This window comes from Channa argus, chromosome 2 (assembly GCF_033026475.1).
Source record: "Channa argus isolate prfri chromosome 2, Channa argus male v1.0, whole genome shotgun sequence".
Taxonomy (NCBI): domain Eukaryota; kingdom Metazoa; phylum Chordata; class Actinopteri; order Anabantiformes; family Channidae; genus Channa; species Channa argus.
In genome coordinates, this window is record NC_090198.1 from 29,528,369 (window position 1) to 29,554,162 (window position 25,794).

General features: G+C 40.3%; 3 protein-coding genes across 5 annotated transcripts; 1 reads left to right on the forward strand and 2 right to left on the reverse strand.

The window, feature by feature from the left end:
- Positions 1–642: 642 nt before the first annotated feature.
- LOC137108468 (hatching enzyme 1.2-like) lies at positions 643–2,707 on the reverse strand. Its single transcript, XM_067493092.1, has 8 exons — positions 2,511–2,707; positions 2,380–2,422; positions 2,245–2,295; positions 1,754–1,885; positions 1,426–1,543; positions 1,105–1,283; positions 889–970; positions 643–775 (listed from the first exon to the last, which is right to left on the reverse strand). The coding sequence occupies exons 1-8, from the start codon at positions 2,559–2,561 to the stop codon at positions 643–645; spliced, it is 789 nt and encodes a 262-aa protein (XP_067349193.1). The 5' UTR covers positions 2,562–2,707.
- Positions 2,708–10,769: 8,062 nt separating this feature from the next.
- Positions 10,770–13,747, reverse strand: LOC137106894 (hatching enzyme 1.2-like). Of its 2 annotated transcripts, XM_067490948.1 has the most exons (10): positions 13,689–13,746; positions 13,495–13,586; positions 13,358–13,400; positions 13,215–13,265; positions 12,660–12,791; positions 12,322–12,439; positions 12,001–12,179; positions 11,818–11,899; positions 11,580–11,704; positions 10,770–11,047 (listed from the first exon to the last, which is right to left on the reverse strand). In XM_067490948.1, coding segments are annotated over exons 2-10 (780 nt in total). In that variant the 5' UTR covers positions 13,543–13,586; positions 13,689–13,746; the 3' UTR covers positions 10,770–11,045. The 2 variants fall into 2 exon arrangements, with proteins under 2 accessions (XP_067347049.1, XP_067347039.1); XM_067490938.1 differs by lacking the exon at positions 10,770–11,047 and having other exon boundaries at positions 11,572–11,704; positions 13,689–13,747.
- Positions 13,748–21,569: 7,822 nt separating this feature from the next.
- LOC137106888 (hatching enzyme 1.2-like) lies at positions 21,570–24,836 on the forward strand. Of its 2 annotated transcripts, XM_067490924.1 has the most exons (10): positions 21,570–21,629; positions 21,732–21,823; positions 21,918–21,960; positions 22,053–22,103; positions 22,527–22,658; positions 22,879–22,996; positions 23,139–23,317; positions 23,419–23,500; positions 23,612–23,736; positions 24,277–24,836. In XM_067490924.1, coding segments are annotated over exons 2-10 (780 nt in total). In that variant the 5' UTR covers positions 21,570–21,629; positions 21,732–21,775; the 3' UTR covers positions 24,279–24,836. The 2 variants fall into 2 exon arrangements, with proteins under 2 accessions (XP_067347025.1, XP_067347015.1); XM_067490914.1 differs by lacking the exon at positions 24,277–24,836 and having other exon boundaries at positions 23,612–23,744.
- Positions 24,837–25,794: the final 958 nt, after the last annotated feature.

Consider the following 25,794-nt stretch of genomic DNA (forward strand, 5'->3'; position numbering starts at 1 on the left):
ATAATTAAGAGCAGCGTCCAGGTGTTAGGAGACGCTCGCTGGTTAACTAGTTCTCAAGATCTCAATAATCTGCAACACGCAGGCCGAGGCGTTTTTTTGTGATGTAAATGGGATTATAGTTTTTCAATGGGGCATAACAGTTCCTAACTGTTAACTTTATGCTAAATAACCAGCGTGAGGAATTTTACTTTTTCATTAATTTAACAAATCTAAATCCAATCAACTGTAGCCATTTCTTTGTCTTGGTGCTATAAAATTTCGGAAATTAACTGACAGGTGGGTTTTCTTCTGATTCTAATAAAACAACAGAAAACAGCGGTGCATTAAAATGGCACCAAAATTATTTTAGAGTTGTTGTAAATCTGCTCCAATTTAAAGCTAGATACTGTTCCAATAGTACAGTTTCATGTAACAATACTGTCATCAACATACAATCGCTCAATAAATATTTTATATTAGCTGTAATCTTAATTACCAGCATGAACAATTGCTGGTTATTTAATTTTTCATTAATTTAAGAAATCTGACAATCAACTGTAGCTTTGTGCAAGAAAAGTAAAAAAAAAGATTTAGATCTAATGAACAACAGGTAACACAGAGTTTTAATCTGAGGTGTGAGACTTGATAGCAGAGTAGTTATTGTCACTCACAGCACTGGTAAAGCCTGTTGATACGGGCGATGTCGTTGGAGCTCATCTGGGTCGCGCCCCCAAGGACCATGTTAGGGTTGCTCTTGGCGCTGATGGTTGGCAGGCCATTTTTGGAGAAGCCATTGCTGTAGGATGAAACACACAACACTTTTGGTTTATGCCGTACACTCTCAAACACACACACACACACACTTACTGATGTGCTGTACGTCATTGTTTCTGCACAACACACACTCACTTGGGGTAATGCATCACAGAGTTGAAGTCGTAGGGAGTACCCAGGTTGTTCGTCTGCAGCTTCATAAAGTTTGACTCCATTCCTGCACAGAGCACAGCAAAATATTCAGAATTGTCCCCTTTTGAAACTTGTCATTGTGGCTAATCTGGTTTTAGACAAATAACTGTACGAAACAGACCACATCTCTAAAGAAAAGGTCTTTGTTGTTAAACTGACCTGCTTGAATGTTCTGTGTGTATATATTGACATATGAATCTCTGTCAGAGCGATTCTGTTCATGGCGGAAGCCGAGAGCGTGTATAACCTCATGTTGCACTGTGCTAAAGTAGGTGCAGGCATTTTTCTGCAGGGAGATCAGCTGTTGATTGCTCTGACGGCCCACGTAGGACCAACACCTGAAAAACAAAAGCACACTCACTCAGAGAAATCACTTGTCATGTCCCACAGCCCCCAGTCCTTTGCACATCATCCTATTCCACAAATGTCAAAGCTGAATTATAATGGTGTAGCTGTGTGTGTATGTGTGACTGTTCCTACCCTGTTCCAGTGTAGAAGTTTAGGTAGTCTACCTCAGTGGACCTCCAGATAAAGCGAATGCAGGTCAAATCATGGAAACTCACCAGAGCCTCAATAATGACGTCACGCTCTTGTGCAGCTGTGGACACACAGAACACAATCAGTGAATCAGACTAACTCCCGTTTCCATCATGATTCAGTTTCCCTGAATCTCAACTCAACTAATCTCAACTCAACTTTAGACTGTGATTTGTTTCACTGTAGTAAAACATCTGTAATAGTGACTAGAACCACACAAATGGACATTGACTGGACTGTTTATTTGGGGTCCAAAGTTCCTGTAACTTACAGAAGTCACCAGTGATGGCAACGGGCACATAGACGTAGGATCCAGTTTTGGGCCACTTGCAGCCAATGGCCGTGCAGGGGTCAGCGTTCCTCTTCCGATTGGGCATAATGTCCCCATGAGTCAGTGTGTTTGCTGCAGAACAAACAGACATTTTTATCATTATTCAGCATTTATATGATTTATTGACATTTTTTCTAAATGCTGTGCTTTTTTATGAGTTATTATGTCAATCAAATTTGTGATTTTATATTAAATATTAAATTCCTACTGCCAAAGAAAATAGTAAAAGCTGATCTGATTAGTAGAAAATAGTTGCGTGACTTGTGCCAAAAACAGCAGTTACAGTGGACCTGAACCAGTCGTCTGTGGGAAAGTTCTGTGTTTTGTGTCCAACTTCTGACAAACTTTGAGTGACTTACATTATGTTCACTACAGTTACTAGTTTTTCCCCCTCGTGTTCATGTTTTAATTATACAAATGCTGTCACTCACTTAGGTTGGCATTCGCTTTGGCAATAACTTGAAAAGCATCCAAAGTCTCATCTGGAGGAAAACAGAGCAAACATGTAAATTAAACTGTATCCACATGTCAGATGTGACGTGAGAAGAAGAGGAAAGAACATTTACTTTGAACTGAGACGAGTTCCCCACTTTTTATTGGCAGAAGACTCTGCACACAAAGACACACAATCACACATTTAGAAATTAACTGCTTTTAAAGAAATATTTAATCTCAGTGCTGAAAGCCTCAGACTTACAGAAGGAATGAGCATCACTGAGAGCAGGAGGAGGAAAACTGGAGTCATCATGGTCAAACTGAACTTCAAATCTGTAAAAGAAATCTTACCAGTGTTTGGTCATTGAGCATTAAATCAGGCAGAAATAGTGAGGTCTGAATCAGCCAGGACAGGAATACGGAGAAGATGAAGGTAGGAGGAGTTTACCTGATGTAGCAGGACTCTGGAGGACTAAGCAGGTTCTCCTCTCCTCAGTCTTTATAGGCAGCTCACACAGGGTGTAGCTGCTGTGTTACTGATACCAGTTTACCTCAGACATCCTGCGGGAATTTTTTTTGTGCAACTGCTTGTCTCAAACTGTTGAAGTGGAACAATGCAGGTCACACGTTCCAGGAAAGAGGCATCAAAATGAAGCTAACCAATGTTGGAGGAAGCATTCAGGTGCTTTCAGTCCTTCAAATGACTTTATACCATAAAGCAGCTGGAAGAGAAAATGCCTTACACATAAAACTAAAAGGAACATTTTTCAAATTAAAAGCACTTTGGTTTAAAAATGGTTTCAAAAGTTAAAGATAAAGTTATTAAAACTAAGGGGACCAGGAGTTTGATATTGTTTCTGACACATGGGAAAAAAACATCTGGGTAACAAAAGGCAAAGCTACAATGAGGAGGGGCAGTAAAAAGTCAAACATTTCCTGCACAGGCTCCTTTTCTTTTCTGTTTGTTCTGTTTTTCTGTCACCAACCTACTAAGGGAGAGTCAGCTACTGTAAGAAACTATGGCAACAAGTGTCTGTCACTTTTTAGTGGACGACTGTCATAGCTCTGTATTCAGGGGAGACCACAAACTGACAGATATTTAGATTTGCAAATGTATTTTTAGTTGCTCCCGGACACATTGCTGTTGTGTTTGTGGCTATTTGCAGCAAGCTTCTTAATGCTGCGTCTGTGTGGTCAAATTGTTGACGTTGTTTTCTTGATTTGCAGTGCTGTGAGCTCTCAGGGCCTTAGCTTTTCTCATCTTTCTGGCCAGGAGACTAGTGGCCGACATCACCACGACCTCCTCTTACATCCCAGAGATAAAAGACACTCTTTACTTTCTCAAGCTGGAAAAAATTGACATAGTGTGTTTGGGGGCCCTTCAATCAGTTTCTGTAGAGAATTAACTTCCTTAGCTATGAGACTGCATCTACAACTGACTGATTTAATTCTTTCTCCCAATTTTCTTTTAAACTTCCATGACTTCTACTTTTACAGTATTATAATTTCTCAGTTTTTTGGTTGAAACTGTCAGAAAGGTGATAATTCTACTCTCTGTTTATTATTGAGTTCAAAGTGGGTAGTGGAGTCGTAATGGAGTGTGCATAATCAGAATAGGTGGTTCTAATGTTTTGGCCACCTCATCAGGTCAAACGATCAAATAATGATCATTAGCATTTGGTGGCACCGTGATTCCAACAAACCAAAAACCAAAAACTTTTTAAAATTATTATATTTGCAAATTTCCATCAGATTTTAACCAGGTTTGGGGTATGGGGCAGCTGGTCCAAGGTAGGTGATCTAGCCGGACATCGGTGAAGGGAGTAGGCTCCAGATAGAGACCAGCAACAACGGCTTGGCACCTTAAGAGGTGGGATTGAAGGCCGGAGAAGACGGCTGAAGTCCGGGAAGGAGACCGGCGTTTGAGGCGGAAGCCTCCTCGGCCCTGAGTAGGTGGTAGGTCTAGCAACCCAGAGGCAGCCGAAGAACCCACCCACTGTGGACCAGGTGCTGGACCTGAAGGGACGACTGTTGCTGCGCCGGTCAGCTGGGAACCGGAACTGGTGATGCGTAGACCATCCTTGCAAGAGGGGAGGCAACCAGCTTGAGACCAGGAGCAAGGCAGGAGCACGACCTGAGGAGGTGGTGTCAACCCTTCCAGGAGCAGGATCCAAACAAGGAACAGGAGAAGCATCGGCCGATCCGGAGGCAGGTGGTGGAGGAGGACCGCGGGAACAGGATCAGACGCAAGGCAGATGTCGGCCGGCCCAGAGACAGGAACAAGAATAGGATCAGAACCTGCATCAACCCACTCTGATGCAGGAACAGGATCAGAACTGGGGACAGCATCAACCCTCTTTGATACAGGAACAGGATCAGAACCGGTGGTAGGATCGACCAGCCCTTAAGGGGCTCCTAGCAGGGGGATAGAAAAAGGCACACAGCAGGTAGCAAGCGCTGAAGAAAAATGCTAAACACAGACTATCAACCCGACTAAAAATAACTAAGAAAACAAAGAAATCTACATAAACTACCACCTGTTACAACATTTAAATGTAACCAATGTCCAGCATATGTCCAAACAACACTGCTGACTCTGCACTAAGCAGCTGGTTCTGAGACTACAGATGACTGCAAAACAGATCGATTGCTGTAGCAACCTGCAGGCTGATGCTTTTATGACCCCGTGGTTGCGTACTACTTGAAGGCGATGGTGATATACAGTAATATTTTACAGTGCATTAGATCATCAGGCACTATAATAATGTATACAGTATTCCCAGTAAGAACCTGGGAATTAATGCAGGACTGCGAATTCATGAAAGAACAGTTTATTGTGTATTATGGGTGAGTGAAGGGGTAGACGGGGACACGCTGAGGCCGGAGGGACGAGTAACGATTCTGGGATCTAAGGAGGAGAAGAGAGGTGAGTAAAGGTTTGGATATCGGGAAATTGTTAACAGTCACACAGCTTTTACTGAGTAGTGATGAGCGGGAGTTTTTTTGGATCGGGCGAGGAGAAAGCCGGGGCAGGGGAGAGGACAGGAGAAGACAAATCAGGTAGACGGCAAAACAAAAAAGCACAAAGTAGCAACTAAACAGAAAGTTACAACTAAAAGCGTCCAACAGGAAAAAAAACATCTTGTGCGTCATTTGGTCATTTGAAAAGAGGCACTGCAGCCTCACAGCTAAGACCCTTTGTTAGAATCTAGAAGTTTGCTGACTGTGGCTCCTGTGTGGAGTTTGCATGTTCTCCTGTGCTCACATTGGTTTCCTCCCAGAAAGTCTATGGTGCCAATATAACCAGGTGGAATAATCACCAGACCTCTTTCAGTTTTCAGATTAGCACCTGAATATAGTTTTAAATGGTTCATTAAATTGTGAACCTGTATTTTAATGTGAAAAGCTGCCGTCAAAGCTTCCTATGACCCAGACTTATTAAACAGCACTGACAGCAGTTATTATTCACTTCTAACATTATTTGTGCAAAGTTCAGCCTTCTAACCAGAGAAGTTCAAGTATTTCTGCTTGAATAGTTTTGGAACATTCTCATTTATTCATGTCTGATGACCACTACACAATTTACTTACACTCCAACATGCGTTAAAGGGCAACTTCACCAATCTCAACTTGCTTTCTATGGGTTTAGTTTAGGTGTAAACCCCCATTGATACTTTTAAATTTCCCTCTGACGTCCCTTTATTAAAATATTTCTCGGCTTTTAGCTTAAAAACTCCTCCAGATGACATCACCCAGAGGAGTTTTTTTGATCATTAGGACTTATGAGAATATCATTTGTGGCAGGTATGAAACCTCAGGATTACGAACAACGAGATGACATAATCTGAACTGAAGGTTCCTCCAAGTGATGTCATCTGGAGGCATTTTTTAACTAGAAGCAGAGAGATATTTGTATGTAGGGAAAGTTTAATGGCGTTCATTTACATGTCCTACTCAAACTAGATCCTAAAGAAGCAAGTTCAGTATCAGTGAAGGCGTCATTCAACTGTCTCAACTGCAGCTCAGCATGAAGTGTTTCTGGTTTCTGTGACAGTCAGTGATGAAACAAAGTGACTGTAAAGCTGAGAAGAACAAATGATCTAACTTGGCAGTGGATTCCTAGTAACAGAATGGAGCAGCACTGCCATCTTAAGGTGGAAACATGAAATCACACAATCCCATTACTTTTGTCGATCAGTAACTAACCATGAAATGAAATGTCTCATTTCAGTGTGAAGTGATTAATAGTCACTGGGTTCAAATCGAACCTGGTCCGCTATTAAAATAAAAGACCTAAAATAAATCACCAAAGTGAAGAGTTCAGGGTATTACACAGCACATTTATACATTCAGGACAAGATGCAGTTCTGCTTTTGTCATATTCTTGATGATTGGTGAAATCATCTGACATCTGGATGGTGAGTCATCCCTTCTGTTGTTGAAGTTCTGTTTGGAAAATCAGAGAAACATCAGAGTAGATATAGAATATTTTAACCTTAGTTTTTCTTGTGCTACTGTTTGATTTCACATATTAATCCAAGTGTAGTGGGATTTTAGTGTTATTTCAGACTTTTTCATATTTATATAGCATTTTCTTCTCTGTTTTAGCTAATGTATCTTAATGTATTATTAGTTTTCTTATGTTATCAAAAAGAATAATTATACAATACATATATGCTTACAACATGTTTACAGTATGTTCACTCCTACCCTGTACGTTCCTGTCCCCCCCAACTGTTGTTTCTCTTATGATTAGACCTTTTCTGCATATCATCACTACCCCTCATCAATCCTCCAATCCTGGTGCAAACACACACTTTACATAGGTAACACAGTTCTTGTCTTTTTGTCTTATCTCACTGTTGTTATGCTCTTGTGTTTTGTCAATTGTACTGTTTTGTTTGTTGCAAATGAAATAAACTTCCTGCTGTTGTTCTCACAGGAGAGGAGCAGCCAGGTTGGAGCTGTGTGGGCAGCCAAGGCAGACACAGCTCCAAAGCCAGGGACACCTGCAGAATGGGACAGACTTAAAAGTAGAGAGGGTGTCTGCTTCCTGAATCTGAACTGGGAGCTGGTTCCACAGGAGAGGAGCTTGATAGCTAAAGGCTCTACCTCCCATTCTACTTTTGGAAATTCTAGGAACCACAAGTAGGCCTGCATTCTGAGAGCGAAGTGGTCTACTGGGATGATATGGTGCTATGAGATCTTCTATATTTGATGGAGCCTGACCATTCAGAGCTTTATATGTAAGAAGCAGGGTTTTAAATTCTATTCTAGATTTAATGGGAAGTTAGGGAGAGAAACTAGTGAAGGTGAAATATGAAAATATGATCTCTCTTGCTAGTTCCCGTCAGCACTCTTGCTGCAGCATTTTGGATTAATTGCAGGCTCTTTAGTTACTGGGGCATCCTGAAAGTAGGGAATTACAGTAGTCCAACCTAGAGGTAACAAATGCATGGACCAGTTTTTCGGCATCACTTTGAGACAGATGCTCCTAATTTTGGCAATGTTCCGTAGGTGGAAGAAGGCTGTTCTAGAGATTTGTTTTATATGTTTTATATTGTTTTATATAATGACTTTAGTTTTGTCTGAGTTTAGAAGTAGGAAATTGTGGGACATCCAGTCCTTTATGTTTTGTAGGCTTTAAGCTTGTTTAACTGATTTTTTTCATGTGGTTCCATAGATAAATATAGCTGGGTATCATCAGCATAGCAATGAGAATTTATGGAGTGTTTTCTGATAATGATGCTTAAAGAAAAAATACATAAAGTCAAAAGTCTTGGTCCTAACACAGACCCTTGTGTTAGGGTCTGTGTTTTGTTTTCGCCCTTTCAGTTTATCCTGTGAGTTCAGGGTCGCTACAGCAGATACTTTGTTCTGCATGTTGATTTGGCAAAGGTTTTTATGCCGGATGCCGGGCTTGGGACCAGCACGGTGCAGCTGGAGATGGTGTCGGGGGTTCAGTGTCGTATGGAGAATTCATCATTAACATTAACAAATTGAAATCTATCAGATAGATAAGATTTAAACCAACCTAGTGCAGTTCCTTTAATCCCAATTTCATGTTCCAGGCCAATAAAATATTGTGATCAATGATATCAAATGCAGCACTAAGATCTAACAGAACAAGTATAGAGATGAGCCTATTATCTGAGGTCATGAGAAGATGGTTGGTGACTTTTACCAGTGCTGTTTCTGTACTATGATGAACTCTAAATCCTGACTGAAAGTCTTCATACAAATTATTCCTATGAAGGTGATCACATAATTGTTTTGCAACTACTTTTTCAATTATTTTAGAAATAAAGGGGAGATTAGATATTGGTCTGTAATTGGCTAAATCACCTGGGTCAAGACAGGGTTTTTTAAGTAGTGGTTTAATAACAGCTACCTTATAGGCCTGTGGTACATAGACCGTTTCTAAAGATAGATTAATTTTATCTAATATGAACACATTTCTTTTATATATTTATTTGGAAACTGCTGAATACAAAAACACAGTCCAGAATATGTCTGATTGTCCAAATCCAAATTCACATATCCAAAACTCACAGTCCAAATCCAAAAGTGCCATAAGCTTCTAGTACATTAATCATGTGAGCCAGATAAAAAAGAATAGAGAATTGTGGAAACAATTGATTTTGGCACAAAACTGATTTTAACCGTAGTATAATAAGAAAAGACAAAGACTATTAGTGGATTCCCAAACATTAACTGAGAGAAGCTCAGTTAAAGGACCTTAGGATGGAAAAGTCCCCATTTTGTGTCTGATGCTAATGAATTATCAAAAAAGCATTTAAAACATCCCTCAAAAGCACAGAGAGTATAAGTTACCATTACATCTAGATAAAACACAAGCATTAACATTTTATCATAATTTTTTGATACATACTTTTAATTGATTTTCCATCATAACAATTTACTTTCAGGGTGCATGGGTTTGAATAGTTTTGACAAAAACATTTCAGATGGATCATTTTCCCTAAACAACAAGTGAATAAGTGTCAGATTTTCTAATTTCCTTGAGGTCCCTCTTACTAGTTTTAGTCAGACTTCCTGAGTGTACTCAATTGAAGTGGACCCAGAGAGAGAGACAGAGCCAAGCAATAGGGAAGGTAAGGACGGTTTTATCGTGACTGGATGCACAGTTAGGAACAGGAGGAAAGGGGGATGTAGGTGAGGGGGCGCCGTTCATGGAGGGGGAGACTGGCAGGAGGAGCTTGGAGTCCCGATGCAGGAGGGAGCGATGGGGCGGTGAGATGCTGGAGGAGGGAGGTTGGAAGCCAGGGGGCAATGAGCCGTGGGATCGAGGAGCTGGAGAAGAAAACTGGGCGAAGTAACTGGGTGACTGGAGGTTCTGTAAATGTGGTGAACAAAACAAGGATGTTTTAACGAGTTCAGGTAAGATGGCTAGAGTTCTCTGATACCGTGGGGTTACTGACACGATCTGGCAACTTGTGGTGTGGAGGAAACCGGTATATGAACAGCTGTCATCAAGGTGAGTTATTGCGTGCAGGTGTGGCCACTACTGCAGCTCCAGGTGTGTTAAAACACAGAGACACACACACACATACACAAAAACAGACAGGGACTGTGGGGTGGGGAGAGGAAGACAGGGGAGCGGGTGCTGTGATGGTTTTAGAACGTCATAGGTCATAATTATGCAGAAAGAAGTAAATGCTGAAGGCTTCACAGACCTTCAAGCTCCACTGTGTGAGCATCGTGTACTATGATAAGTTCTACATTGACCTTGTTGTGAAATGTCTATTGAGTCTATGAGTTTGACTCTTAGCAACGATTTGGCTCAAAATTGTAACTATGCAGCTTTTAATAATCTAAATTATTACCAACGTAAGTCTCCTAGTCAGTTCTTCAAGACAGAGACTAACATACAAATCCAAAATGATTAATTCAACAAATACTAATTTTATGTTTACAGTCAGATCAATTAGTAGATTTTGTTGAGCAGCTGCTAAAATGTGCTTTATTAAAACACCACTGATATGCAGTTAATATCCCTCCTGGTTGAGTTATCACCCACTTATTCCAGAAACCCACTAAAAACAACAACAACAAACCACAAGACTTCTAGAACAATCTCTTATGGACAGATGAGACCACGCTGGAGTGATTTGACTTGTCAGTATTGTCCACGTCTGTTTTTGGCTTCATTTTTGGTAAATAAGTGATGATACAGAGTTTTATGTTGTTCTTCTGAAGTTGTGTTTGCTCAATACTAAAACTTTTGAAACAACATTTATTAAAAGACTAAGTTTGTATTTAAGATTAACAAAATAAAATATTAAATAACTTATTGCTTTTGGATCATATTGTGTTTGCACAAAGTTAGATGAGATGGCAGTGGTGAAAAGTAAAGTGCATTTACTGAATCTAAGATACTTGTCTTTACATTTCAGAGGATAATACTGTAAATGTACTATTGTACAATAATCAGTTATTTTCTGAGTTATTGTTTTGTTACTAAAGGAACAACTTAATAAAGAAAGACACAGACTATGTATTATTAATATCCAATTTATTAAGAAGTGATCAAAGAAATCAAAGTAGAATCAGTTTAACATTCTGAATAATGATCTTGAGTAACAAAGTCTAATATGCAAAACCTTCACCCCCCAACATCCTCCACCTCACAACCTCAACAAGGCCTGTTTCAAGCAAAGAGCCACGGTCCTGCTTCAGGTTCTAGATGCTTCTGTTGCTGTCGCTTTGTTGATCTGGGCCTTTGGTGTAGTCAGGGCGAGTTGAGGTATCTGGAGGACGGCCCTTTGCTTTAAAGTCCTGCTTGGACAAAAACAAGACAAAAACAGGATTATTAACAATCACAGATTACAGCTGTTACAGACCTGTTTTGCTGGTTTGTACCGTTCTGCTGTTAGATAGAAATCTAATCTGTTTGTGAAATGTGACACAGTCTGTGACTTCAGCCTCTACAATCAATGTTTATTGAACCTTTATCCTGTAGACAATCATGTCCAGTGAGGCATAAATATGAGGTAATAACGCCTCAGTTCGTTGGACTGGACTAGTTGGTGAAGCTGTTTTCCTGGAATAAATAAGAGCAGCGTCCTGCATCAGACGCGTTAGGAGAAGCTGCTGAAAGCTCGCTGGCTAACTAGTCCTCAATATCAGGATAATGTGCAGCGTTCAGGCCGAGATCTTTCTTCTAAACTGTGAAGGACTGTGATACCACTAAGTATAAATGTTGGCGCAAGAAAAGTAAAAAAAAGATTCAGATCTAATGAACAACAGGTAACACAGAGTTTTAATCTGAGGTGTGAGACTTGATAGCAGAGTAGTTATTGTCACTCACAGCACTGGTAAAGCCTGTTGATACGGGCGATGTCGTTGGAGCTCATCTGGGTCGCGCCCCCAAGGACCATGTTAGGGTTGCTCTTGGCGCTGATGGTTGGCAGGCCATTTTTGGAGAAGGCGTAGCTGTAGGATGAAACACACAACACTTTTGGTTTATGCCGTACACTCTCAAACACACACACACACACACTTACTGATGTGCTGTACGTCATTGTTTCTGCGCAACACACACTCACTTGGGGTAATGCATCACAGAGTTGAAGTCGTAGGGAGTACCCAGGTTGTTCGTCTGCACCTTCATAAAGTTTGACTCCATTCCTGCACAGAGCACAGCAAAATATTCAGAATTGTCCCCTTTTGAAACTTGTCATTGACACAGACCACGTCTGTAAAGAAAAGGTGTTTGTTGTTAAACTGACCTGTTTGAACGTTCTGTGTGTATATATTGACATATGAATCTCTGTCAGAGCGGACGTGTTCATGGTGGAAGCCGAGAGCGTGTATAACCTCATGTTGCACTGTGCTGTAGTAGATGCAGCCATTTCTCTGCAGGGAGATCGGCTGTTGATTCCTCTGACGGCCCACGTAGGACCAACACCTGAAAAACAAAAGCACACTCACTCAGAGAAGTCACTTGTCATGTCCCACAGCCCCCAGTCCTTTGCACATCATCCTATTCCAGAAATGTCAAAGCTGAATTATAATGGTGTAGCTGTGTGTGTATGTGTGACTGTTCCTACCCTGTTCCAGAGTAGAAGATCAGGTAGTCTGCCTCAGTGGACCTCCAGACAAAGCGAATGCAGGTCGACTGGTGGAAACTCACCAGAGCCCTAATGATGACGTCACGCTCTTGTGAAGCTGTGGACACACAGAACACAATCAGTGAATCATGATTCAGTTTCCCTGAATCTCAGATGGAGACGTTTGTAAGTGCGACACACTGAGCTTGTTCAACATGCAGTACACAGTGTTTAGACTGTGATTTGTTTCACTGTAGTGAAACTTCTGTAATGGTGACTAGAACCACACAAATTGACATTGACTGGACTTTTTACTGTCCAAAGTTTCTGTAACTTACAGAAGTCACCGGTCATGGCAACGGGCACATAGACGTAGGATCCAGTTTTGGGCCACTTGCAGCCAATGGCCGTGCAGGGGTCAGCGTTCCTCTTCAGATTTGGCATAATGTCCCCATGAGTCAGTGTTTTTGCTGCAGAACAGACAGACATTTTTATGAATATCCAACTCTGCAGTTACATGATTGAGATACATTTGTTCTTGACTCCTGCTTTTATTTCATTTAATTCCTGCTGCCTAAGAAAATAGTAAAAACTGATGAATATTCTTCTGCTTGTTTAATCTGACCCAAGGCACAAATCTAATCTAAGATAATAACTTTTCTCTTAAGTCCTGTGTTTTGTGGTCAACCTTCATATGACAAACTTTGAATGTCTAAATACAACATCACAGTCCTCTGTTCATTACATTTCCCTTCACAGCAATATATCTCTTTTGGTTTGTGGCCTCATGTACAAACAACCTGCATTAGGGTATGTTATAAGGGGGACGGTCTGGTTTTCTTTGTGCCATGTTCATATTTTGGCCACAGGAATTTAATTATACAAATACTCACTTAGGTTGGCATTGGTCTTGGCAATCATTTCAAAGGCATCTCTAGTCTCATCTGGAGAAAAACACAGAGCAAACAGTTGAAATGTAAATCATTAACATGTCAGATGTGAAGGGACAAGAAGGGGAAAAAAAATCTAATTTTACTTTGGACTGAGAGGACTTGTCCACTTTTTAATTCTTGACAACTCTGCAACACAGAAACACAGAAGGACACGTTTTGAAATCATGTTTTCTACGGGTCTCAGTTTGTTTTATCCCAGTGCTGAAAGACTCAAACTTACTGAAAGAATGGGCGTCAACGAAAGCAGGAGGAGGAAAACTGGAGTCATCGTGATCCTTTTTCAGCTGAACTTCAAATCTGTAAAAAAAGAATCTGACCAGTGTTTGGTCATTAAAGATTAAATCAGGCAGATGCAGTAAGTTCTGAATCAGCCTGGTATAGAATAAGGAGCAGATGGAGATCAGAGGAGTTTACCTGATGTAGGACTCTGATGCTGGATGCAGCAGGTTCTCCTCTCCTCAGTCTTTATAGGCCGCTCACAGGGGGTGCGGCTGATCTGAGCCTGTCAACCCCTCGGTATTTTGTTTATGCCACTGCTGCAGTCAACGCAGGTCACAATACGCTTCTGGGAACGATCAAATGGAATTTAATATGTACTAGAGGAAGTATCCAAGCCCTTTGTTGACTGACAACAAGTGGTAAAAACAATTCATTCGTCCCGTCAATCAAATATATTTAAATAGATTTAGAAGATGTGTGATGGGAAAAAATAAAAATTTTAAAATGTGGTGACAGTGAAAAATAATTTGTTAAATAGATTTAAAAAATGGTTTAAGCTTTCATAAAAAATAAAAGATTTGGTTTTCAAATCTAACAGGACTAGTAGTTTCATACAGATTTGTGACATGAAAAAGTTCCTGGCAAAGCTATCGTAAGGAGGGGCAGCAAGAAAACCCCATCTTTAGTTTATCACCATCCATTTTCTGCTCATGCTCATAACGGAAATCAGTTCCAGGCTATAGGTGGATCCTGCAAGGGCCGAATAAAATCTGGTGGAGGGAGCCTGTTTGAGATTTAGGTCATACAAGTCAAGATCCATAGTGTGGAGAAGGGGAAAGGTAGATGCACAAAACCTTGACCAACCAGTTCAAAGTCAAGTTTGATGGCACTGTTATTCTTACCATCTCAGAGAAGAAGTAAAAGCCTCGGGAAGTTTGACAGCTACAGACACAGAATCCATCCAAGCAACTTGCACAGCACTGGATGCTGTGTCTGTAGCTGTCAAACTTCCCGAGGCTTTTACTTCTTCTCTGAGAACAGGCTCCCTCCACCAGACTGGATGCTTGGTCACAGACTCTGGACCCTTTCAAACTGCCAGCAAAATTATCTACACATTCAAGTTTGTCCATTCAAGTTTGTCCATCCATGAGATATTTCACAGTGACAACAGAGCCTCCACATGTTTGCTTGAATCCCCCCCCTCCACAGTTGATTATTCCTGCAGAGGTTGTTTAAAAATGTCTTTCATTTGTGTAAATGCAAACTTTATTATTCTCATCTCCTAGTTACCTATGAACTTTTCAAACAATCCCACTATTTCTGCTTTTTAATGAATTAGTGTGAAAGGGTTTGCACTGTTGAAATGATTTTAAACTTTCAAGAGGTGAAAGAAGATGTGGAAAAATAAATTATTGAGTGAGCAGAAGGTTAACATGTCAATAGTTTTCCAGAATTGTGATTTCAGGGGATAGAACACGCATTGAAATCAATCAAGTAAAGCAGGAAATAGTGAAAACGTACCGTGTAAAGTTAAAATAATTATGCGTTTGCACACTGGTCTGGATGCTGTATTGTATTGACGTATTGGAATATTCATGCAGAGGTAGTGTCATTTTTTACATTTCTATAAATGCATACTTTTTTATTTTCACTTCCTGCATATTTTCCCCCGTTTCTGGTTTTCCAAAAATTAGTGTGAAAGTGTTTACACAGTTGATTTTGTAAGTAATATTACTTAATGACTCCAATTGAACAAGTAAAGCAGGAAATGTTGAAAACTTATTCATCCTCTTTGAGCTTTCACTTTTATCTTTTGTTGTAATGCACCTGCTAGTGGTTCTCTGCTAGTAGAACAATACAGGTCATTGGAATGTTCCAGTAATGATGCAGCACAGTGAAACTAACCACTGTAGGAAGTGTTCTTGCCCTTAAATGACACTAAGTGGTGTTTGCTTCAAACCACACAGCTTCAGATGTCATGTTACTAAGTCTGTGTACAGTAGCAGACATATAGCAGATGATGTTGCTATGTTTTTGATTGAATGTTGCTAGTATGGATGTCAAACTGTAAGATTTTGAATATAAATTGCAAAGCTCTATGAATAAAGGATTTCTGACACTTACATGAAAAGCGTTACAGATCTGCAGTTGTTAAATAAAGGCTCCCACACTGCCAACACGTTACCATTTGAATTAATACCAACAAAGAGAGACGGTGCATCTGGATGGTGCTGTGATTTGCAGGAACGGTACAAGAACAACCCCAGGAAAATACAACTATTGATATTTGTGCAGCAGCTAAAAAAAGTCAGTCGGACCTGAACAGATCCTTTTAAAAAGCCTTATTTGGGCCCATGAGCAAAATCCATATTTAGTGTTAACTGTGAATATTTAGTTTAAGTCTGTTGCAAATGTAAAACTTCTGGAAGTTAACAGAGCACTAAGACTAAAATGCATTATGTCAGTTGAAAGTGGAAAAGCCTGGCATACTAGAATCCTTTGGCAATTTCTGGTGTATGAAGCGCTAATATCAACAAATACTGCAGGCAGAGTCACAGCCCTGGCACATAAGGCTCAAGGCAGAGCTGCACTAAAATCTTTTCCAACACCCCCCACATTGATATCACCAAAGGGAAAGAGAAGTGAAAACTACTCCAGGAGGAGGTAAGAACAGTAGGAGAGGAGGACAGGACCTGCAGAATGATGGCAATGACTCAGTAGAATCCATCAGTGCTGGAATCAAGTGGGCAAAGAAGACTTGTCTCTCAAATCTAGCAATCGTCTTGAGTCAATTGAATTGAATTCAACTTTATTTAAATAGCGCCAATTCACAACAAAGTCATCACAAGGCACTTTACAGAATAAAGTCAAGACTATAAAGACGAATAGAGGAAACCCAACAATTCCCCCTTGAACAAGTCCTAGGCAACAGTGGAGAGGAAAAATCTCCCTTTAACGGAAGAATGCTCCAGCAGAACCAGGATCAGGGTGGACGGCCATCTGCCTCGACCGGTTGGGGTGAGTGGAAAGGGGAGAGAGAAAAGAAAAAAGAGCAACAAAAGCAACAACAAAGCAGATCAGAGCAGAGGGCCAGCCAGGACCTCTTATGACATCAACAGTACTAGTACTGGTACTGAGTGGGTAGTCTACTTCCTACCAGAGTACTAGACTCTGTAATGGACTGGCAGTTGGTGGTGGACCTTGAGGGGCAACCAAAGGTCTCCCAGTACACTGTAGCCACCACCTTGGAGGCCAATAGTGTTTGATTCCACACAGCAGGTTATGCTCAGGGAGTTGACAGTACCTTGGGAAAAGTGCCTGGAAGATGCAATTAAGAAGAAGCTTATCAAAAATGATGGCCTGGTCAGAAAGTGTGGCTGGAGAACAAGATACTTTACAGCAGAGATTAGGTACAGGGATTGTGCAGCCCGATCTCCTCTCAGCCACAATGCCAAGCATGCATTGCAGCAAAAAGCCTCAGGGAGGCTACCGGGTCAAGAGGGAACAACCACAGAGGAGCTCATCTGCCGAATAGACACAATTTCGGATCTGATCAGCTAAAGCTAGGTCACTTGGAGGAGGGTGTGTGATGTCACTTGATAATTCCAGGAACATCATTGGAGATGTGTCCAGGAGTATCAACAGGACTTTTTAGATACTGGACTGAAACATTGCGTGGTACACTGTGGCCCTCATTTCTTGAAGTGTAGTCCCAGACAACTTCAAAGGTTCCACATTTCCTTTACAGATTTAAGTTCATTTCTGTGTTTTGACATATTTGTTTAATGTCTTAGTACAGTTTACCGAAAATGACATAATCACATTTTGATATTTAATAGGGTCAGAGAATGCAGCACTTAATGTGGAAATTGTCGATTTATAATTTTGGAGGTAAACCGGTAAGAATGAGTTGGTAAAGCACAAGCCAAAGGAATTTAGTTGCATCACACTTTCTAACAATGAAACCTTTAACAAACATTTTTTTTAGAGGAAACACTTTCTACTTACGTCATAAATGTCCAGGAATCTACACATTCAAGTTTGTCCATCCAAGTTTGTCCATTCAAGTTTGTCCATCCATGAGATATTTCACAGTGACAACAGTGCCTCCACATGTTTGCTTGAATCCCCCCCTCCACAGTTGATTATTCCTGCAGAGGTTGTTTAAAAATGTCTTTCATTTGTGTAAATGCAAACTTTATTATTCTCATCTCCTGGTTACCTATGAACTTTTCAAACAATCCCACTATTTCTGCTTTTTAATGAATTAGTGTGAAAGGGTTTGCACTGTTGAAATGATTTTAAACTTTCAAGAGGTGAAAGAAGATGTGGAAAAATAAATTATTGAGTGAGCAGAAGGTTAACATGTCAATAGTTTTCCAGAATTGTGATTTCAGGGGATAGAACACGCATTGAAATCAATCAAGTAAAGCAGGAAATAGTGAAAACGTACCGTGTAAAGTTAAAATAATTATGCGTTTGCACACTGGTCTGGATGCTGTATTGTATTGACGTATTGGAATATTCATGCAGAGGTAGTGTCATTTTTTACATTTCTATAAATGCATACTTTTTTATTTTCACTTCCTGCATATTTTCCCCCGTTTCTGGTTTTCCAAAAATTAGTGTGAAAGTGTTTACACAGTTGATTTTGTAAGTAATATTACTTAATGAATTCCAATTGAACAAGTAAAGCAGGAAACGTTGAAAACTTATTCATCCTCTTTGAGCTTTCACTTTTATCTTTTGTTGTAATGCACCTGCTAGTGGTTCTCTGCTAGTAGAACAATACAGGTCATTGTAATGTTCCAGTAATGATGCAGCACAGTGAAACTAACCACTGTAGGAAGTGTTCTTGCCCTTAAATGACACTAAGTGGTGTTTGCTTCAAACCACACAGCTTCAGATGTCATGTGACTAAGTCTGTGTACAGTAGCAGACATATAGCAGATGATGTTGCTATGTTTTTGATTGAATGTTGCTAGTATGGATTTCAAACTGTAAGAGTCTGCTGCACACTTTAATTTTGAATATAAATGCCAACACTTTACCATTTGAGATGGTGCATCTGGGTGGTGCTGTGATTTGCTGGAACGGTACAAAAACAACCCCAGGAAAATACAACTATTGATATTTGTGCAGCAGCTAAAAAACTCAGTAGGACCTGAACACATCGTTTTAAAGAGCCTTATTTGGGCCCATGGGCAAAATCCATATTTAGTGTTAACTGTGAATATTTAGTTTAAGTTTGTTGCAAATGTAAAACTTCTGGAAGTTAACAGAGCACTAAGACTAAAATACATTATGTTGCAAAGTTTTACTTAAGTAAAGTCTTGAATTTGTAACCTGTGTAACACGAGTGAAAAGCTCTGCTAGCAAAAAGACTAATTTTGAAAAAAATGTGCCGCACATTAAATAAAAGTGAGGTTTAAATTAGTGATGCTTCAGTGTGTATTACTGGCAAAAGTGGGCATTAATTACTTTTAATTACTTCAATTAGTTACTTTATGTAGTACTTTATCTTTTATGAATTTCCCTCCATAATATGCCATAATGTCTTATGTTCTGTATTAACAGTACACAAAAAACACTGAGACAACTTTTATAGTTGTTTAGCTCAGCTCATCCATTAAAATGGAAATAAGAATTCATGAAGTAAAGGTGGTTCTTATTTGGTGCTCGTGTGGAATCAACGTGTCAAAAAAGAATGTTGCAATTACACACTGGGTCTGGATGCTGTAGGTGTCACACATGTCCTGTCCACTACAAGGACATTGTGTTGCAAAATATATAGTTTTGGAATATTCATACAGAGGTGGGGTAAAAAAAATTAAATTCTATAAATGTATACTTTTTTATTCTCATTTCCTGGTTATGTTCTGCCTTTTTAAACAATCCCCCTGTTTCTGCTTTGCAAAAAAAAATTGTGTGAAAGGGTTTGCACAGTTCAAATTGTTAAAAAAACTTTTATTTTGTAAGTAATATTACTTAATTAATTCCAACTGAACAAGTAAAGCAGGAAACAGTGAAAACGTATCCAACCTGTTTAAGGTTGAACCTTTTTTCTTTTGTCGATTCGTAGTTATGCATCTGCTAGAGGACCTATTGTAGTAGAACAATACAGGTGACATTAAAGTTCCAGGAATGGTGCAGCAAAGTGAAAGTAACCACTGTAGGAAGTATTCTTGCCCTTAAATGACACTAAGTGATGTTTTCTTCAAACGACAGAGCTCCAGACCTCACGCGACTAATTCTGTGTTGCAAAATGAATAAAACATTACGCTGTAGTTGCAGCTTAAACTAAGTTAGTTCAGCTTGAATTGAAGTCACAGAGATGCCCGTTCAAAAATAAACACATAGTGAGGTTTTCTAAATCTAGAAACCAAAGCTCCTCATGAGATGCTTTTATTGTCCAGATACTGTAAGAGACAGTTGGTCTGCTGGTACGCAACAAATTAAACTATTTAGATTCAAGATTCAAAAAACTTTATTATCCCATGGGGAAATTGTGTTGCCTTGTTACAGCTGCTTTCCACGAGAAAAGTAGAAAAGAAATTAAAAAAACTTTCACCAAACCAAGACAATAGACAAGTACAAGTACAAACTACCGATCAAGAAAAAAGCCAGTAAACAGAAATGAAATAAAAACATTACTATTTCTCCTTTTTACAGAAGGGGGGTGAGTTGAACAGTTTAATGTCCACTGGGAGAAAGGATGTCCTGTGCTGTTCTGTGCAGCCAGCACACAGTGGACTGGGTGGGAGGGATTGTCCAGGATGAAGAGGAGTTTGGACGACGTTCTCCTCTCAGCCACAACATGCAGAGAGTCCAGCTTCTCCCTCCTCATTAGTTTGTCCAGTCTGTTACTGTCTTCCACCTTCATAATGCTGCCTCAGCAAACCACAGCATAGAAGATGGAGCTGGCTACAACTACAGAGGAATAAAGCTGATGAGCCAAACAATGAAGTTGTGTGAAAGAGTAGTGGAAGCTCAGCTAAGGGCAGAGGTGAACATTTGTGAGCAGCAATATGGTTTCATGCCTAGAAAGAGTCCAACAGATGCAGTATTTGCTTTGAGGAACCTGATGGAGAAGTACAGAGAGGGTCATAGGGAGTTGCATTGTGTCTTCGTAGATTTAGAGAAAGCGTATGACAGGGGACAGAGAGAGGAGCTGTGGTATTGTATGAGGACGTCTGGAGCGGCAGAGAAGTATGTTAGAGTGGTGCAGGACATGTATGAGAGCTGTAAGACAGTGGTGAGGTGCTGTAAGTGTGACAGAGGAGTTCAAGGTGGAGGTGGGTCTGCATCAAGGATCAGCTCTGAGCCCCTTCTTGTTTGCTCTGGTGATGGACAGACTGACAGATGAGGTTAGACAGGAATCTCCATGGACTATGATGTTTGCAGATGACATTGTGATTTGTAGTGAGAGCAGGGAGCAGGTGGAGGAAAATCTAGAGAGGTGGAGGTCTGCTCTGGAAAACAGAGGAATGAAGCTTAGCCGCAGTAAGACAGAATACATGTGTGTAAATGAGAGGGACCCAGGTGGAACAGGGTCCCTCTCAGAAGCAGGTATAGGATTCTAGGGAGTATGCCAGGCAGAAAGTGGATGATGATAAACTAAAGATGGGGTTTTCTTGCTGCCCCTCCTTACGATAGCTTTGCCAGGAACTTCATGTCACAAATCTGTATGAAACTACTAGTCCTGTTAGATTTGAAAACCAAATCTTTTATTTTTTTATGAAAGCTTAAACCATTTTTTTAAGCAAACTCTTTAATCTATTTAATAAATTATTTTTGACTGTCACCACATTTTAAAATTTTTATTTTCTCCCATCACACATCTTCTAAATCTATTTAAATATATTTGATTGACGGGACGAACGAATTGTTTTTACCACTTGTTGTCAGTCAACAAAGGGCTTGGATACTTTCTCTAGTACATATTAAATTCCATTTGATCGTTCCCAGAAGCGTATTGTGACCTGCGTTGACTGCAGCAGTGGCATAAACAAAATACCGAGGGGTTGACTAAGCTCAGCCTGTATCACTATCACATCAGCCACACCCCCTGTGAGCGGCCTATAAAGACTGAGGAGAGGAGAACCTGCTGCATCCAGCATCAGAGTCCTACATCAGGTAAACTCCTCTGATCTCCATCTGCTCCTTATTCTATACAAGGCTGATTCAGAACTTACTGCATCTGCCTGATTTAATCCTTAATGACCAAACACTGGTCAGATTCTTTTTTTACAGATTTGAAGTTCAGCTGAAAAAGGATCACGATGACTCCAGTTTTCCTCCTCCTGCTTTCGTTGACGCCCATTCTTTCAGTAAGTTTGAGTCTTTCAGCACTGGGATAAAACAAACTGAGACCCGTAGAAAACATGATTTCAAAACGTGTCCTTCTGTGTTTCTGTGTTGCAGAGTTGTCAAGAATTAAAAAGTGGACAAGTCCTCTCAGTCCAAAGTAAAATTAGATTTTTTTTCCCCTTCTTGTCCCTTCACATCTGACATGTTAATGATTTACATTTCAACTGTTTGCTCTGTGTTTTTCTCCAGATGAGACTAGAGATGCCTTTGAAATGATTGCCAAGACCAATGCCAACCTAAGTGAGTATTTGTATAATCAAATTCCTGTGGCCAAAATATGAACATGTCACAAAGAAAATGAGACCGTCCCCCTTATAACATACCACTATGCAGGTTGTTTGTACATGAGGCCCCAAACCAAAAGAGACATATTACTGTGAAGGGAAATGTAATGAACAGAGGACTGTGATGTTGTATTTAGACATTCAAAGTTTGTCAGATGAAGGTTGACCACAAAACACAAGACTTAAGAGAACAGTTATTATCTTAGATTAGATTTGCGCTTTTGGTCAGATTAAACAAGCAGAAGAATATTCATCAGTTTTTACTATTTTCTTAGGCAGCAGGAATTAAATGAAATAAAAGCAGGAGTCAAGAACAAATGTATCTCAATCATGTAACTGCAGAGTTGGATATTCATAAAAATGTCTGTCTGTTCTGCAGCAAAAACACTGACTCATGGGGACATTATGCCCAATCTGAAGAGGAACGCTGACCCCTGCACGGCCATTGGCTGCAAGTGGCCCAAAACTGGATCCTACGTCTATGTGCCCGTTGCCATGACCGGTGACTTCTGTAAGTTACAGAAACTTTGGACAGTAAAAAGTCCAGTCAATGTCAATTTGTGTGGTTCTAGTCACCATTACAGAAGTTTCACTACAGTGAAACAAATCACAGTCTAAACACTGTGTACTGCATGTTGAACAAGCTCAGTGTGTCGCACTTACAAACGTCTCCATCTGAGATTCAGGGAAACTGAATCATGATTCACTGATTGTGTTCTGTGTGTCCACAGCTTCACAAGAGCGTGACGTCATCATTAGGGCTCTGGTGAGTTTCCACCAGTCGACCTGCATTCGCTTTGTCTGGAGGTCCACTGAGGCAGACTACCTGATCTTCTACTCTGGAACAGGGTAGGAACAGTCACACATACACACACAGCTACACCATTATAATTCAGCTTTGACATTTCTGGAATAGGATGATGTGCAAAGGACTGGGGGCTGTGGGACATGACAAGTGACTTCTCTGAGCGAGTGTGCTTTTGTTTTTCAGGTGTTGGTCCTACGTGGGCCGTCAGAGGAATCAACAGCCGATCTCCCTGCAGAGAAATGGCTGCATCTACTACAGCACAGTGCAACATGAGGTTATACACGCTCTCGGCTTCCACCATGAACACGTCCGCTCTGACAGAGATTCATATGTCAATATATACACACAGAACGTTCAAACAGGTCAGTTTAACAACAAACACCTTTTCTTTACAGACGTGGTCTGTGTCAATGACAAGTTTCAAAAGGGGACAATTCTGAATATTTTGCTGTGCTCTGTGCAGGAATGGAGTCAAACTTTATGAAGGTGCAGACGAACAACCTGGGTACTCCCTACGACTTCAACTCTGTGATGCATTACCCCAAGTGAGTGTGTGTTGTGCAGAAACAATGACGTACAGCACATCAGTAAGTGTGTGTGTGTGTGTTTGAGAGTGTACGGCATAAACCAAAAGTGTTGTGTGTTTCATCCTACAGCTACGCCTTCTCCAAAAATGGCCTGCCAACCATCAGCGCCAAGAGCAACCCTAACATGGTCCTTGGGGGCGCGACCCAGATGAGCTCCAACGACATCGCCCGTATCAACAGGCTTTACCAGTGCTGTGAGTGACAATAACTACTCTGCTATCAAGTCTCACACCTCAGATTAAAACTCTGTGTTACCTGTTGTTCATTAGATCTGAATCTTTTTTTTACTTTTCTTGCGCCAACATTTATACTTAGTGGTATCACAGTCCTTCACAGTTTAGAAGAAAGATCTCGGCCTGAACGCTGCACATTATCCTGATATTGAGGACTAGTTAGCCAGCGAGCTTTCAGCAGCTTCTCCTAACGCGTCTGATGCAGGACGCTGCTCTTATTTATTCCAGGAAAACAGCTTCACCAACTAGTCCAGTCCAACGAACTGAGGCGTTATTACCTCATATTTATGCCTCACTGGACATGATTGTCTACAGGATAAAGGTTCAATAAACATTGATTGTAGAGGCTGAAATCACACAATGTGTCACATTTCAAACAGACACAAACAGATTAGATTTCTATCTAACAGCAGAATGGTACAAACCAGCAAAACAGGTCTGTAACAGCTGTAATCTGTGATTGTTAATAATCCTGTTTTTGTCTTGTTTTTGTCCAAGCAGGACTTTAAACCAAAGTGTCGTCCTCCAGATACCTCAACTCGTCCTGACTACACCAAAGACGCAGATCAACAAAGCGACAGCAACTTGTCCTAAATGTGTAAATTTGCTGCATAACTGTGCAAATGTGGGATAGAAATCTGAAGCCCCATCATGTCTCGGTTAGACCCTGTTCCTATTAGGTCTTGTTGTATTGTTAATAAAACCACATGATCTGGTATCTGTATCCACAGAAAACCCCACCGATGTTACCAGTCTGCAGCTCCAGGCCAGGTTGATAGGAAACAATTAACAGCTGAAATTGAACATGTAAAGAAAACATCAGGTTTCTGTTTCATCTTTTTAGAAAGAGACACTTTTGAACCAATTACAAGCATCTAGAACCTGAAGCAGGACCGTGGCTCTTTGCTTGAAACAGGCCTTGTTGAGGTTGTGAGGTGGAGGATGTTGGGGGGTGAAGGTTTTGCATATCAGACTTTGTTACTCAAGATCATTATTCAGAATGTTAAACTGATTCTACTTTGATTTCTTTGATCACTTCTTAATAAATTGGATATTGATAATACATAGTCTGTGTCTTTCTTCGTGAAGTTGTTCCTTTAGTAACAAAACATTGACTCAGAAAATAACTGATTATTGTACAATAGTACATTTACAGTATTATCCTCTGAAATGTAAAGAAGTATCTTAGAATCAGTAAATGCACTTTACTTTTCACCACTGCCATCTCATCTAACTTTGTGCTGACACAATATGATCCAAAAGCAATAAATTATTTAATATTTCATTTTTTTAATCTTATATACAAACTTAGTCTTTTAATAAATGTTGTTTCAAAAGTTTTAGTATTGAGCAAATACAATTTCAGAAGAACAACTTAACAAACGTGGACAATACCATAGACTTTCTGGGAGGAAACCGGAGTACGCGGAGGAAACCAATGTGAGCACAGGAGAACATGCAAACTCCACACAGGAGCCACAGTCAGCAAACTAGATTCTAACCAAGGGTCTTAGGTTTGAGGCTGCAGTGCCTCTTTCCAAATGACCAAATGAAACCATAAAAAAGTGGTTCATTTTATTTTGTTATCTGAAAAGTAAGTGAGGTACCTCACACCTGATACCCTAGTATCATCTCATTTGCTCACAGACCTTGTGGACTCACAGGTTAAGGTCTGCAGTTGGACCCTCTTGGGGGAGTTGGATCAGGCCAATGTATTTGTCTCCATTCTTTACACGACCAGCTGCTGTCAGTGACTTTCAGCTGTGGAAGATCAGGATCAGTGGAAAAGGGAATGATCTGCTTTAGGGGGATGTGACACTGTCTTAGATGAGTCTCCAGATCCCTTAGAGATTATTACAGTGAATGTCAGTTAAGTGTATCATCTTTGACAGGGTCTAAGTTTGATCCGAGTGTCTTGGAATGAACAAACATTTCACCCAGCAAAAGCTATGTCTCACTGTCAAGCATGTTTGACCCCCACCTGTATTCACACCAGCTACTGTTTCAACAAAACAATCT